We start from the raw sequence: 16,565 nt of genomic DNA on the forward strand, positions 1-16,565 counted from the left end.
TGTCAGGGCACTCGGCTGAGCGCTCGGCCGCCGGCATGTCAGGGCACTCGGCTGAGCGCTCGGCCGCCGGCATGTCAGGGCACTCAGCTGAGCGCTCGGCCGCCGGCATGTCAGGGCACTCAGCTGAGCGCTCGGCCGCCGGCATGTCAGGGCACTCAGCTGAGCGCTCGGCCGCCGGCATGTGAGAGCGCTCGGCCGCCGGCTATTAAGAGCGATCAGCTGATCGTTCACAATAGTCGGCTGCCGGTACTGTAAAGAAGAAAAAAAAAAAAATAACGCTTTCCGTTATTTTGTACGATCCGTAGCATTACGTTGTGCCACTATATGCAACGCATCCGTTGCATCCATCACACAACGCAATGCTACGGAAGCCGTCCAACGCAAGTGTGAAACTAGCCTTACCCACTCACTGCTGATAAGTGGGGTCCCCGACTAATTGCACATTAATGACTTTTACTCAGATTGAAAACCCCTATAAATCTAACTTGTTTTTTTTTAGTCTAAGCATCAATTGAAGACTGCCTTCTCAATTTGTGATTTTTTATGTTTTTGTTTTTTTACCAGTAATCATAATTATTATAAAATAACGTATTTTGGGGAGATTTACTAATGAAATGGCGCCAAAATTAAGCAACAAGAATATTGTATGTATTAACCTGACTTCAAACCATAGCACAGTGTGCGGCTGGAATTTTTTTTTTATATATATATATATATATATATATATATATATATATATATATATATATATATATATACAGTGCTGGCCAAAAGTATTGGCACCCCTGCAATTCTGTCAGATAATACTCAGTTTCTTCTTGAAACTGATTGCAATCACACATTCTTTGGTATTATTATCTTCATTTATTTTGCTTGCAATGAAAAAACACAAAAGAGAATGAAACAAAAATCAAATTATTGATCATTTGACACAAAACTCCAAAAATGGGCCAGACAAAAGTATTGGCACCCTTAGCCTAATACTTGGTTGCACAACCTTTAGCCAAAATAACTACGAACAACCGCTTCCGGTAACCATCAATGAGTTTCTTACAATGCTCTGCTGGAATTTTAGACCATTCTTCTTTGGCAAATTGCTCCAGGTCCCTGAGATTGAAGGGTGCCTTCTCCAAACTGCCATTTTGAGATCTCTCCACAGGTGTTCTATGGAATTCAGGTCTGGACTCATTGCTGGCCACCTTTGTAGTCTCCAGTGCTTTCTATCAAACCATTTTCTAGTGCTTTTTGAAGTGTGTTTTGGGTCATTGTCCTGCTGGAAGACCCATGACCTCTGAGGGAGACCCAGCTTTCTCACACTGGGCCCTACATTATGCTGCAAAATTTGTTGGTAGTCTTCAGACTTCATAATGCCATGCACACGGTCAAGCAGTCCAGTGCCAGAGGCAGCAAAGCAACCCCAAAACATCAGGGAACCTCCACCATGTTTGACTGTAGGGACCGTGTTCTTTTCTTTGAATGCCTCTTTTTTTTTCCTGTAAACTCTATGTTGATGGCTTTTGCCAAAAAGCTCTACTTTTGTCTCATCTGACCAGAGAACATTCTTCCAAAACGTTTTAGGCTTTCTCAGGTAAGTTTTGGCAAACTCCAGCCTGGCTTTTTTATGTCTCGGGGTAAGAAGTGAGGTCTTCCTGGGTATCCTACCATACAGTCCCATTTCATTCAGACGCCGACGGATAGTACGGGTTGACACTGTTGTACCCTCGGACTGCAGGGCAGCTTGAACTTGTTTGGATGTTAGTCGAGGTTCTTTATCCACCATCCGCACAATCTTGCGTTGAAATATCTCGTCAATGTTTCTTTTCCTTCCATATCTAGGGAAGTTAGCCACAGGGCCATGGGCTTTAAACTTCTTGATGACATTGCACATCATAGACACAGGAACTTTCTTGTGTTTGGAGTTGGACTTGTAGCCTTGAGATTGCTCATGCTTCCTCACAATTTGGATTCTCAAGTCCTCAGACAGTTCTTTGGTCTTCTTTCTTTTCTCCATGCTCAATGTGGTACACACAAGGACACAGGACAGAGGTTGAGTCCACTTTAATCCATGTCAACTGGCTGCAAGTGTGATTTACCGTAGTTATTGCCAACACCTGTTAGGTGCCACAGGTAAGTTACAGGTGCTGTTAATTACGCAAATTAGAGAAGCATCACATGATTTTTCAAACAGTGCCAATACTTTTGTCCACCCCCTTTTTTATGTTTGGTGTGGAATTATAGCCAATTTGGCTTTATGACAATTATTATTTTTTTTTTCATTGAATACAAATTAAATGAATATAATAATACCAAAAAATTTGTGATTGCAATCATTTTCAGGAAGAAACTGAGTATTATCTGACAGAATTGCAGGGGTGCCAATACTTTTGGCCAGCACTGTATAGAATATATATGAGAGAGAGATATATAGGATATGTATAGATAGATATACAGTGCCTACAAGTAGTATTCAACCCCCTGCATATTTAGCAGGTTTACACATTCGGAATTAACTTGGCATTGTGACATTTGGACTGTAGATCAGCCTGGAAGTGTGAAATGCACTACAGCAAAAAAGAATGTTATTTCTTTTTTTATTTTTTTTTTTTAAATTGTGAAAAGTTTATTCAGAGGGTCATTTATTATTCAACCCCTCAAACCACCAGAATACTGTTTGGTTCCCCTAAAGTATTAAGAAGTATTTCAGGCACAAAGAACAATGAGCTTCACATGTTTGGATTAATTATCTCTTTTTCCAGCCTTTTCTGACTAATTAAGACCCTCCCCAAACTTGTGAACAGCACTCATACTTGGTCAACATGGGAAAGACAAAGGAGCATTCCAAGGTCATCAGAGACAAGATCGTGGAGGGTCACAAGGCTGGCAAGGGGTACAAAACCCTTTCCAAGGAGTTGGGCCTACCTGTCTCCACTGTTGGGAGCATCATCCGGAAGTGGAAGGCTTATGGAACTACTGTTAGCCTTCCACGGCCTAACCCAAGGACAACAAGGAAGGAGCTCCGGGAAGATCTCATGGCAGTGGAGACATTGGTTTCAGTCAATACCATAAGTAACGTACTCCACCGCAATGGTCTCCATTCCAGACGAGCCCGTAAGGTACCTTTACTTTCAAAGCGTCATGTCAAGGCTCGTCTACAGTTTGCTCATGATCACTTGGAGGACTCTGAGACAGACTGGTTCAAGGTTCTCTGGTCTGATGAGACCAAGATCGAGATCTTTGGTGCCAACCACACACGTGACGTTTGGAGACTGGATGGCACTGCATATGACCCCAAGAATACCATCCCTACAGTCAAGCATGGTGGTGGCAGCATCATGCTGTGGGGCTGTTTCTCAGCCAAGGGGCCTGGCCATCTGGTCCGCATCCATGGGAAGATGGATAGCACGGCCTACCTGGAGATTTTGGCCAAGAACCTCCGCTCCTCCATCAAGGATCTTAGGATGGGTCGTCATTTCATCTTCCAACAAGACAACGACCCAAAGCACACAGCCAAGAAAACCAAGGCCTGGTTCAAGAGGGAAAAAATCAAGGTGTTGCAGTGGCCTAGTCAGTCTCCTGACCTTAACCCAATTGAAAACTTGTGGAAGGAGCTCAAGATTAAAGTCCACATGAGACACCCAAAGAACCTAGATAACTTGGAGAAGATCTGCATGGAGGAGTGGGCCAAGATAACTCCAGAGACCTGTGCCGGCCTGATCAGGTCTTATAAAAGACGATTATTAGCTGTAATTGCAAACAAGGGTTATTCCACAAAATATTAAACCTAGGGGTTGAATAATAATTGACCCACACTTTTATGTTGAAAATTTATTAAAATTTAACTGAGCAACATAACTTGTTGGTTTATAAGATTTATGCATCTGTTAATAAATCCTGCTCTTGTTTGAGGTTTGCAGGCTCTAACTTATTTGCATCTTATCAAACCTGCTAAATCTGCAGGGGGTTGAATACTACTTGTAGGCACTGTACATACATACATACATACATACATACATATCTATTCCCTCTCCCTCTCCCCTAGACACTAAAGTATGTAGAAAATGAGACATTAATTAGTAAATTAATAAAATGTATTACTGCGGTGAGCCATAATTTTGGCTCTAAATAATTGTGTAAAGTTCTCCAAAAGGTGACTTTTTTTAATAAAAGGATATGTGTAATCATGAACATAGTGCTCTGAGTCTGTTACATCAGCAAGTGCCGTGGTTCACCTTCTTGTCTAGGCTTGCACCATCTTGTAGTACATCTGCCCTTTGTCTTTCCTTCTCTGCAGAGTTCGGTATTGTTGGTTCAGTTTGTGGAAGCCATTGTGGTGCTGATCCGGCAAACGTCCCATGTACGCGTCACAAGAGCACTGCGACCTATTTTTTTAGTAGACTGCAGATATTGCGGGGCTGTCCGGAGGTAAGAATGATTTGTAAGTGTTTTGTAGGAATTTTTTTTATTATATTAAAAAGTAACTGAATTGAGCCGTCTCCTACTGCTTGTTAAAGGGAACCTGTCACCAGTCTTTTGCCCTATAAGCTGCGGCCACCACTGGGCTCTTATATACAGCATTCTAACATGTGGTATATAAGAGCCCAAGCTGCTGGCTATAACATAAACACTTTATAATACTCACCTACAAGGGCGCTCCGGTGCACAACGGTCGGATGGGTGGTGCTGTTCTCCGGGACCGGCGCCTCCCCTTTTGGTCATCTTGGTCTTCCTTATTCTGAAGCCGCGGTGCATGACGCGTTTCCATCATACACACGCGCCGGCACGGAGGTCCTGCGCAGGCGCACTTTGATCTGCCCTGCTCAGGACAGATCAAAGTATTGTAGTGCGTCTGCGCAGGACCTCAGTGCCGGCGCGTGTGTATGACCGAAACGCGTCATGCACCGCGGCTTCAGAATAAGGAAGACCAAGATGACCAAAACGGGAGGCGCCGGTCCCGGAGAACTGCACCACCCATCCGACCGTTGTGCACCGGAGCGACCTTCTAGGTCAGTATTATAAAGTTACAGTAGGATCACGTGTACGGGGTTTGTGTCTGTTATCATGGTCTCAGGTGTCAGGTGCACTGAGCCAATAAAAAAAAATAAAAAATCCACTTGTTTGAGACTGTGGAAATTGCCTTAACAATGGGTGTAAATGAATCTTTTTGTATGGTTTGGTTCCATGGACTGCATTTTTCACCACGTTTTCTGTTACATTTTATATTATACAACTTATGTGGAAAATTGAAAACCCATTTTGCCACTTGGAAATAGTTAACAAGCTGTTTTTCATGAGATCACTTATTTCCTGCAGTCCCCCATAGACAATGAATGGAGTGGAGGTGCTTATGCTCGTCCTCCATGTCATTTCGGAGGGGCACCCCAAAGCCCTGTTTCTTTGTCGCTCCATTGGGAGACCCAGACAATTGGGTGTATAGCTTCTGCCTCCGGAGGCCACACAAAGTATTACACTTTTAAAAAAGTGTAACCCCTCCCCTCTGCCTATACACCCTCCTGTGGATCACGGGCTCCTCAGTTTTATGCTTTGTGTGGAAGGAGGCACACATCCACTCATAGAAAAAAAAAATAAAAAAATTTCTCATACATAGTATGACGGATGGAAGAAAAGAGGTCCCCTATGGGTGGGGTCCCCGGCATGCTCCCTTCTCACCCCACTATGTCGGCGCTGTTGTTAAGGTTGAGGTACCCATTGCGGGTACAAAGGCTGGAGTCACATGCCGTCTCCTTCACCATCCCTTATGCGGCTCTGGGAGAAGTGGGAGCCTCACCGGTCATTCACCTGCTGAGACCGTGCTCCATCCGCAGCCCCTGGTGGAACCTGCTGGACTGGAGCGTTTTCATCCCCAGGGACCGGGCCCTGCACCTTCAAGGTACTCTGTGTCCCCATGGGGGGACGGTACGGGGAGAGAGGTCGCCTTTCTCCCCAGTGGCGCCGTCCGTTGTTTTTTCATCGGACTTCCGCGCCGGCCGTGCCTGCTTGTCGGGCACGGCCTTAAATTTAGTCCCCGGCTTCATCGCGGCCTAGTCACGAAAAATCCCGCCCCCGGGCCTGCTTGTCAGGGGTAAGGGCAGGATTACCGACAGAGGGCTGGAGCATCTTTGCATGTCTCCCCTCCCCTCTCATTGACCACTATGGGGCCTCCAGATTCCCGCCTTTTGCCGGCGCCGCCCATGGCTCCACTCCCCCCTTGAGAGCTCCGGCGGCCATGTTTGGCATTCTGCCGGTGTATGCTGCAGCTGCACAGCTCTACAGCTCCGGGGGACCCACGACAGGGAATCTGGAGGACACCAGCGGTTGGTAAGCCACACCGGTCACCCGGTGCTGGTTCCCCTAGGGTGCCGTGATAGATATATATATATATGAAATAGATAGATATATATATTCGGAACGGCTGTATAACCCTTTCCCATATACCCTCAGTGGTCGCTCTCCTAAGGGACACTTATTGCTTACAGCATATCATCCACAAGGAGCAAAGCCCCTAAGGCGCAGGTTTTTTTCGCAGCCTGTACCTCTTGTGGGGCTATGTTGCCTGCGGGATCCACCTGCCCTCGGCTTCTCAGCAGGAGAAACACCAATTTCGATTCCCCAAACGTACGCGCAATACGTTCTTTGATCACTCTAACTTCAGGGACGCTGTCCAGAAGCCCAGAGCGGTCCCGGACAAGCGTTTTGCTAAAAGGCACTCTGACACGCATTACCCCTTTCCACCTGAAGTCGTTAAGGGCTGGGCACACTCACCCAAGGTGGATCCGCCAGTCTCTAGATTGGCTGCTAGGTCCGTTGTGTCTGTTGCTGATGGCTCATCCCTGAAGGATGCCACTGACAGACAGATAGAGCTCTTGGTGAAGTCTATTTATGAGGCCACGGGCGCGTCTTTTGCCCCGGCCTTTGCGGCTGTGTGGGCTCTCCAAGCAATCTCGGCATGTCTGACTGAGATTAATGCTGTCACGCGGAATTCTGCTCCGCATGTGTCTTCCTTGACCTCTCAGGCATCAGCATTTTCGTCCTACGCCATGAACGCCGTCCTGGACTCTGCTAGCCGTACGGCTGTGGCATCCGCTAACTCCGTGGCAGTCCGCAGGGCCATGTGGCTGCGCGAATGGAAAGCAGACTCTGCTTCCAAAAGGTTCTTAACTGGTTTGCCTTTTTCTGGCGACCGTTTGTTTGGCGAACGGTTGGATGAGATTATTAAGGAATCCTCGGGAAAGGACTCCTCCTTACCCCAGTCCAAGCCTAAGAGACCTCAGCAGAGAAAAATCCAATCGAGGTTTCGGTCCTTTCGTCCCTCCGCCAAGCCCCAATCCTCTTCGTCCAACCGGCCGGAGAAAGGCCAGAGGAACTTCTATGCGTGGCGGTCCAAGTCACGCCCCCAAAAGGCCGCAGGAGGCACTGCCTCCAAGACGGCCTCCTCATGACTCTCGGCCTCATCTAGCCACATCCTCGGTCGGTGGCAGGCTCTCCCGCTTTGGCGACGCCTGGTGGCCACACGTTCAAGACCGATGGGTGAGAGACATTCTGTCTCATGGTTACAGGATAGGGTTCAGCTCTCGACCTACGGCTCGTTTTTTCAGAACCTCCCCACCCCCCGCACAGGCCGACGCACTTTTTCAGGCGGTGGACGCTCTAAAGTTGGAAGGAGTTGTGATTCCCGTTCCCCTTCAGGAACGTGGTCGCGGATTTTACTCCAACTTGTTCGTGGTGCCAAAAAAGGACGGGTCATTCCGTCCCGTTCTGGACCTCAAGCTGCTCAACAGACATGTGAGAACCAGACGGTTTCGGATGGAATCTCTCCGCTCGGTCATCGCCTCGATGTCACAAGCAGACTTCCTAGCATCGATCGACATCAAGGATGCTTATCTCCATGTGCCGATCGCACCCGAACATCAACGTTTCCTGCGTTTCGCCATCGGGGACGAACACCTCCAGTTCGTCGCATTGCCCTTTGGCCTGGCGACAGCCCCACGGGTCTTCACCAAAGTCATGGCATCCGTCGTGGCGGTCCTGCACTCTCAGGGCCACTCGGTGATCCCATACTTGGACGATCTCCTAGTCAGGGCCCCTTCTCGGGTGGCGTGTCAACGAAGTCTTACCGTCACTCTGGCAACTCTCCAGCAGTTCGGGTGGATCATCAATTTCCGAAAATCCAAGTTGACGCCGACCCAATCACTGACTTACCTCGGGATGGAGTTCTACGCAAGATCCGGTCCGACTGCCGTCGCGCCATTCTCGTCGCTCCAGACTGGCCGAGGCGGTCGTGGTATCCGGATCTGTGGCATCTCACGGTGGGTCAACCGTGGGCGCTTCCAGACCGCCCAGACTTGCTGTCACAAGGGCCGTTTTTCCATCTGAATTCTGTGGCCCTCAACCTGACTGTGTGGCCGTTGAGTCCTGGCTCCTAGCGTCTTCAGGGTTATCTCAGGATGTCATTGCCACCATGAGACAAGCCAGGAAGCCTACGTCCGCCAAAATCTATTACAGGTCTTGGCAAATCTTCTTATCCTGGTGCTCTGATAACGGTTTTCCTCCATGGCCGTTTGCTTTACCCACATTTCTTTCATTCCTACAATCTGGAATGGACAAGGGTTTGTCCCTCGGCTCTCTCAAGGGCCAAGTGTCAGCGCTCTCCGTGTTTTTTCAAAAGCATCTAGCCAGGCTTCCGCAGGTCCGCACGTTCCTGCAGGGGGTTTGCCACATGGTCCCACCTTACAAACGTCCGTTGGAACCTTGGGATCTTAACAGGGTTCTGACGGCTCTTCAAAAGCCGTCTTTTGAGCCGCTGCGGGATGTCTCTCTCTCCCGTCTTTCTCAGAAGGTGGCCTTCCTGGTGGCGGTCACATCACTTCGGAGAGTGTCTGAGCTTGCAGCGCTGTCATGCAAAGCCCCCTTCCTGGTTTTTCACCAGGATAAGGTGGTTCTGCGTCCTGTCCCGGAATTTCTCCCTAAGGTGGTATCCCCTTTTCATCTAAATCAGGATATCTCCTTGCCTTCCTTTTGCCCTAATCCAATTCACCAGTGTGAAAAGGATTTGCACTCTTTGGATCTAGTGAGAGCACTCCGGTTCTACGTGTCTCGCACGGCGCCCCTGCGCCGTTCAGACGCGCTCTTTGTCCTTGTCGCTGGCCAGCGTAAGGGCTCTCAGGCCTCCAAGTCAACCTTGGCTCGGTGGATCAAGGAACCGATTCTCGAGGCCTACCGTTCTTCTGGGCTTCCACTTCCTTCAGGGTTGAAAGCCCATTCTACCAGAGCCGTAGGTGCGTCCTGGGCTTTGCGGCACCGGGCGACGGCTCAGCAGGTGTGTCAGGCAGCTACGTGGTCTAGTCTGCACACTTTCACGAAGCACTAGCAAGTGCATGCCTATGCTTCGGCAGACGCCAGTCTACGTAGGAGAGTCCTCCAGGCGGCGGTTGCCCACCTGTAAGAGAGGGCCGCTTTTCGGCTCCTTTTATTGAGGTATTCTTTTACCCACCCAGGGACTGCTCTTGGACGTCCCAATTGTCTGGGTCTCCCAATGGAGCGACAATGAAAAAGGGAATTTTGTTTACTTACCGTAAATTCCTTTTCTTCTAGCTCCTATTGGGAGACCCAGCACCCACCCCTGTGCCCTTCGGGCTGGTTGTTCTTTTGTGTACACATGTTGTTGATGTTGATTTGTTCTTATGGTTCATGGTCTTCAGTTCTCCGAACATCCTTCGGATTGAATTTACCCTAGACCAATTTATAAGTTTTCTCCTTCCTGCTTTTGCACCAAAACTGAGGAGCCCGTGATCCACGGGAGGGTGTATAGGCAGAGGGGAGGGGTTACACTTTTTTAAAAGTGTAATACTTTGTGTGGCCTCCGGAGGCAGAAGCTATACACCCAATTGTCTGGGTCTCCCAATAGGAGGTAGAAGAAAAGGAATTTACGGTAAGTAAACAAAATTTCCCTTTTTTTGCAATCCCCAGGGGGATAATGTATTATGCTGTAAAATTTGCTTTAAGATGTGATTATTTTATAAATTGTAATGCCAAACTTTTATGTAACACCAACATATTCCACAGCACTTTATGGTAAAGTAAAGATGAAAAATCAAATTAAAGGGAATCTGTCTGCAGGTTTTTGCTATGTAAGCTGAAGTAAGCATGCTGCAAGGGTTAACAGAGAATTCAGGGTTGACTGTTTTGTCAAGGTCTGATCTTTTGTTTATTTGCATTGTATGTTTAACAGCAGGACTTCTCATTGGTCAGACTACAATGTCATGCACAGGGCAGTCCAGCACGCCCCCTCCTCTGATTGACACCTGACTATCAATGCTCAGTCTCTATAAAGAGCCTGGTGTGGGTGAGACAGCTCACTCAGCTCTGCTGATTTGCTAAATCTAAAAATTCTGATTGTGTCAGAACTGCTGCACTCAGTAATCTAAGTGATACATCGTTGGATTCCGGATCTCTTTGCCTACATCATGCTGCTCTCAGATTAAGTAGCAAAAACCTGCTAACAGATTCCCTTTAAACCTGAAGAAATAATAAGACAAAGGGAGAGAGCAATCTGCCTATAAGAGCTCACATCCTATAGGTCCTGATGAATGGTATCACTTAGTGATCGGTGGTGATCTCAGAATTAAGGCTTGTAACTGCTACACTGCGGCATCGTTTTTGAATTATTCCTTTCTCTTTAGTGCCCTCAGCTATGCAAAAATCAGCATCTTATGATCCGTAAGGGTCAGACCTCTAAAACCTGCACTAAAGAGGTAGTCAGTGTGCTGTTGGGTCTCCTTTTAACATTTCCCTCCATATTGGTACTGAAGTGACTGGGGCAATACAGCACTTCCCTGCACAGCCAGGTGTCACTGTGCAGTGGAACAGCAGTGAAGGATATGCATTGTTACACCAGCGCTATGTCTCCTTCATTGTTGGCATAGGTCGGGGGGATTGAAAGGTTGGACCCGTGTGAGTGGAAGGTCCCATAGGTTGGACTCCTGCCGATAGTGATGTGAAATGCTAGCGATTTGCTATAGCTCATTGCTGCAGCTTCCCTTGTTTAGTTTGATGCATTCCTTATATTATGTGCATTAAGTTATGATTGCTAGTTTATAAACACTAGACCTACTGGGCTCTGGTTTTTTGTTGCATGTAACTAAATCTAATTTATAAAGCTGTGTGTGTGTGTGTCTGTGTGTGTGTCCACTAGAGGAATCTGCGCCTGTCGCATTTACAATCACAACATTTTTTTCACAGCTACCTCATGTGACTAAAGCAACGTCATAGACTATGTTTTGAGGGGAAAATTTAACCCTGCACGTTAGTTATTCGCCAAATAATCTGCTTACGTTAAAGTCAATGGAGCTGGAAGCTACAGGTCATTACTAGGAGCTCTGATTGGTTACTATAGGCAACGAAGGACATTCATAGTTTAAGAAGCTTATGTATGAGGTAATATGTCGGCAAAGGCAGGCAGAGATGCGCAGAGGCAAGGAGAGTGGGAAAGACACTTAGTTACTATCCTGGGCAACGCCGTGTACTACAGCTAGTATTATTATAATATTGAGAGGTATCTACAAAACACATACAGCTGCACTCTAAAATGCTAACAAAGAATAAGGGAACTCTGGTATTTTATTACTGCTATACTAATATTTGAAAAAAGAGATAGTTTATGTATTGGCCAATGCATGTGAGCCCGGTAACTAGTGACAATGTGTATCTCAATATACCGGACACCTAACTCAAATGCCTCTACCTGGGTTAAAAACCCTACAGCTAGGATCCATCTATAAAGGAGGATGGACACAGCGTGGTTATAGAGCAGAGTACTCCGTCAGAAAGAAATGTACTACAAAAATATCAAAGACTCCCCCACCTATCCAACAGGTGTGAACAGGTGTTTTGCTGAAAACACCATATAACTTCAAAATATATATAGCTGCACTCTAAAATGCTAACAATGAATAAGGGAACTCTGGTATTGCATTACTGCTATAGAAATATTTGAAAAAAGAGATACTTGGCTCACATGCATTGGCCAATACATAAACTAAATATCTCTTTTTTTCAAATATTCCTATAGCAGTAATGCAATACCAGAGTTCCCTTATTCATTTTTAGCATTTTAGAGTGCAGCTGTGTGTATTTTGTAGTTATATTGTGTTTTCAGCTAGCACCTGTTCACACCTGTTTGATGTGCGGGTCAGTCTTGTTGATATATTTATAGTGACTATTGACTGTCAGGAATAATTATGAATTGAGAATTTTCTTTTACTCTACAGGAACCTTCGTCAAATTTTCCAGTCTCTACCGCCTTTCATAGACATCCTGCTCCTCCTCTTATTCTTCATGGTTATTTTTGCCATCCTAGGTATGTTCTTTCAATTAAAATTTATGTTCACACTCCTTGGGTATACTCAAGTCTGGAAGTTTATCTATGGGATAGGGGATAACCTTGAGATGTCTCGGACCCCCACCAATTCACCTAGTCAGGACTCTGAAGGGCCCAGTGTGAATTTACTCTTAATGGGAGCACTGGTAATTTCCAAGCGTTCCACTCAGCTGGCCTTCACTCCCATTAGAATGAATGGATTGGTAGTGGAAATGATCGATTTCCGCTCTATTCACACAGAGCTCTTTGGAGTCCAAATTTGAAGGATCAGTGGGGATTCCAGTGGATGAAGTCTCCAGAGACCGGAAGTTATCTCCTATCTTTTGGGGGAAAATCTGATGTAGGTTTAACTCAATTTTTTGCTGAAATATGGAAAATGCTGAAGGGTTCACAAACTTTCAATCAGCACTGCAAATTCACAAGAGCTCCCATTTCTATGCCTTATGTATATTATTAGTAAATGCTTGTATTCTTTTCTCTCCTTCTAGGATTCTACTTATTTTCTCCTAATCCATCTGATCCAGTAAGTCATATTCATTCCCAAATAGATGCATTGAATTGAACTTAATCGGATATCCACATTTCTTTTATTCTGTTTTTGGCAGTATTTTAACACTCTGGAGAATAGTCTGGTCAGTTTGTTTGTACTTTTGACAACTGCCAAGTAAGTGAAATTTGTTTTCTTTCTTCTGGTAACTGGTTGAAAATTAGAGCTGGTGTTTAATAACCATTTTGCTTCTGCATTGTAGTTTCCCTGATGTTATGATGCCGGCATATTCACGCAATCGATGGTCCTGCGTCTTTTTCATTGTATACTTGTCTATTGAGCTGTATTTCATCATGAATCTGGTGAGTGACTGCTTTTAGGAAACCAAAAACCATAACCTATGTTGTAGTTGTGTACAAGGTGACAACATTGGGAATGGATCTGTGCCTGCTAATGTGAAAGTAAAGCTCCTTTTATTTATTTTCTATTTTTGCGCCACCTTTTGAACAACATAAACTGCATTCATAATAATTGATTTGCTGTGTATATATAGCGTACGGTAAAACGTTTGGACACACCTGTTCTTGCAACTGTTTTTTTCCTTGTTTTTATTGGAATGTGCACAGACAGATTCAGACTGTAAGCAGCAAAGCCATGAAGCAGCACATGGAATTATGGACTAAAAAAATATGTAAAACAAAAGAGAACCTGTTTAAACCTTATGTTCCTCAAACTCCCCTTCTTTCTTTTTCGCTCCTAATTGGGAGACCCAGACAATTGGGTGTATAGCTATTGCCTCCGGAGGCCACACAAAGTATTACACTTAAAAGTGTAAGGCCCCTCCCCTTCTGGCTATACACCCCCAGTGGGATCACTGGCTCACCAGTTTTGTGCTTTGTGCGAAGGAGGCAACACATCCACGCATAGCTCCACTGTTTAGTCAGCAGCAGCTGCTGACTATGTCGGATGGAAGAAAAGAGGGCCCATACAGGGCTCCCAGCATGCTCCCTTCTCACCCCACTTCATGTCGGAGGTGTTTGTTAAGGTTGAGGTACCCATTGCGGGTACGGAGGCTGGAGCCCACATGCTGCTTCCTTCCCCATCCCTTTTTACAGGGCTCTGGGTGAAGTGGGATTCTATCGGTCTCCAGGCACTGAGACCGTGCTCCATCCACAGCCCCTGGTATCTGCTGGACATGGAGCGGAGTATCTTCAGGGACATGGCCCTGCTACATGGAGGTACTCTGTGTCCCTGTGGGGACCGCGCAGACACACGGCAGCACTGCTGGGTGTGTTAGTGCGCCAGGGACAGCGGCGCTGTCCGCACTAGTGCCATCGCACACCACAGCGTTGCTGGGTGTGTTAGTGTATTGGGTGACTACTGCGCTAACCGCCGCTGCCACTATTATTTAAGGCGCCGCTGGGATTTGTGGTGCGCCGGGGACTTCCGCGCCGGCCAGCACTGATATGCCGGCCGCGCTTATTAACTCGAGTCCCCGGCTTCTGGGCCTAGTCTCCCTTCGTTACCGCCCACAGGCCTGACAGTCAGGGTAGGGGCGTGACGCTGCATAGCACAGCAGCGCTGAGAGCTGGAGTATGTTTTGCATACTCCACCCCTCTCACTGTGTGCACTGTGAAACCGGATTCCCGCACTTTCTCAGGCACGCCCACGGCTTCCTTCTCTACAAGGACGCCGGCAGCCATTAGTGTCAGTTTCTGTACGATACAGAGACAAGTGTGGAAGACCCTGGCATTCTGATAGTCACACAATCGCTGCAACAGGCGTTAAGCAGCACCTGTGGTGCTAACCCCACTAGTGCAGAAGTGCACTTATAGATATGCTTGTACTATATACATTGCACTGTTTGGTCGCACGTTGTATATACCCTCCTGGATTGTGCGGAGGAGTTATCAGCATATTCTCTGTGTAAAACAAAGGTGCAGAACCACATGTTTTTCTATGCAGCCGGTACAGCATGTACGGCTATACGGCCGGCAGGTTACATAGACCCCCATTATGTCTAACTCAGCCGGAGTCTCTGCTAATGGCCAGAGGATGAGGACGGTGTCTGCAGTATTTACTGACAGTTTTTCTGAGACTATGGCTATGATACTAGAAGCCTAGCAGTCCGGACATGTCTCTCACAACATGGGCACTGTTGAATCATTGATCCATGGCCCCCCTCAGTGTGAACAACTAACAGCTCCGGGAATGTCACACGCATCCCAGAGTCACGGCTCTGCACAGACGTCAGTCCCAGACAGCCTAAGCGGGCTCACTATGAGCGGCCCTCGGTTTCATCAGGGTCCTAGCAGAAGGACTCTCTGTGTAATGAGGCGGAAGTAGCGGCTCAGGATTCTGATCCTGAGACCGCTCTCAATCTGGATACACCTAATGGTGACGCCATAGTGAATAATCTTATAGCGTCCATCAATAAAATGTTGGTTATTTCTCACCCAGCTCCTCCAGTGGAGGAGTCAGCTTCACGTATTTTTCTGGACCACTCTGCCTTCAGAGAGGCAGTCCAGGAACACCACACTTATCCAGATATGCGCTTCTCCAAACGGCTTAGGATACACGTTATCCCTGCCCCCTGACGTGGTCAAGGACTGGACCCAGTGTCCCAAGCGGCATCCTCCAATCTCCAGGCTTGTAGCTAGATCCATAGTTGCAGTGGGAGATGGAGCTGCACTTAAAGATGCCACTGACAGACAGATGGATCTCTGGTCTAAATCCATCTATGAGACTGTCGGCGCACCGTTGGCCCCAGCATTCTCACCCTTGGGGCACTCCAAGCTATTTCAGCTTGTCTTACACAGATTGACACGGTTACACGTACATCTGTGCCGCAGGTGGCATCCTTAACCTCTCAAATGTCTGCATTTGTTTCTTACGCGATTCAGGTTGCCCTAGACTCTGCGAACCGTACGGCAGTAGCCTACGCTGCTCCGTGTTTTTAAGCAGAGCCTGGTCTGCTCGTTAAGTGAATGGAAGGCAGATTCTGCTTCCAAAAAAGGTTGCTTAACCAGTTGCCTTTTTCTGCTGACCGACTGTTTGGTGAGCGTTTGGATGTAACCATTAAACAGTCCAGGGGTAAGGATTTATCCTTTCCTCAGCCCGGACACAACAAACCCCAACAGAGCAGGAGGCTGTCGTGGTTTCGGTCTTTTCGAGGCTCGGGCAGGTCCCATTTTTCCTCGTCCAATGTGGACTCAAAAGGATCAGAGGAGCTCAGATTCTTGGCGGGCTCAGTCACGCCCAAAAAAGAGACAGTCTGAAAACCCGCTTCCAAGGCGGCTTCCTCATGACTTGCGGCCTCCTCTCTCCGCATCCTCGGTCGGTAGCAGGCTCACCCGCCTTGGCGATATTTAGCTGCCATAGGTCAATGACCGTTGGGTGTGAGACATTCTGTCTCACGGGTACAGGATAGAGCTCACTTCTCGTCCTCCAACTCGATTCTTCAGAACTTCTCCACCTCCCGGCCGAGCCGCTGCTCTTCTGCAAACAGGGTGCACTCTATAGGCAGAAAGAGTGATGACCCCCGTTCCTCTTCAGGAACAAGGTCACGGTTTTTACCCCAAATTATTTGCGGTGCCTATAAGAACGGGCCGTTCCGTCCCGTTCTGGATCTAAAACTGCTCAGCAAGCTCGTGGACACCAGGCGGTTCCGGATGGAATCCCTCCGCCATGTCATCGCCTCAATGT

At 47.2% G+C, this 16,565-nt stretch overlaps 1 protein-coding gene across 1 annotated transcript in view; it reads left to right on the top strand.

Annotated features, from left to right (window-relative positions):
* The window catches only part of TPCN1 (two pore segment channel 1), a 126,225-nt gene that overhangs the window by 20,337 nt on the left and 89,323 nt on the right, over positions 1–16,565 (top strand). The window contains exons 6-10 of the mRNA XM_075341680.1: positions 4,292–4,422; positions 12,264–12,352; positions 12,862–12,896; positions 12,979–13,037; positions 13,123–13,222. Coding sequence (XP_075197795.1) covers positions 4,292–4,422; positions 12,264–12,352; positions 12,862–12,896; positions 12,979–13,037; positions 13,123–13,222 — 414 coding nt within the window. The remainder of the gene's footprint in view (positions 1–4,291; positions 4,423–12,263; positions 12,353–12,861; positions 12,897–12,978; positions 13,038–13,122; positions 13,223–16,565) is intronic.

The sequence above is a fragment of the Anomaloglossus baeobatrachus genome, chromosome 1 (genome assembly GCF_048569485.1).
Source record: "Anomaloglossus baeobatrachus isolate aAnoBae1 chromosome 1, aAnoBae1.hap1, whole genome shotgun sequence".
Taxonomy (NCBI): domain Eukaryota; kingdom Metazoa; phylum Chordata; class Amphibia; order Anura; family Aromobatidae; genus Anomaloglossus; species Anomaloglossus baeobatrachus.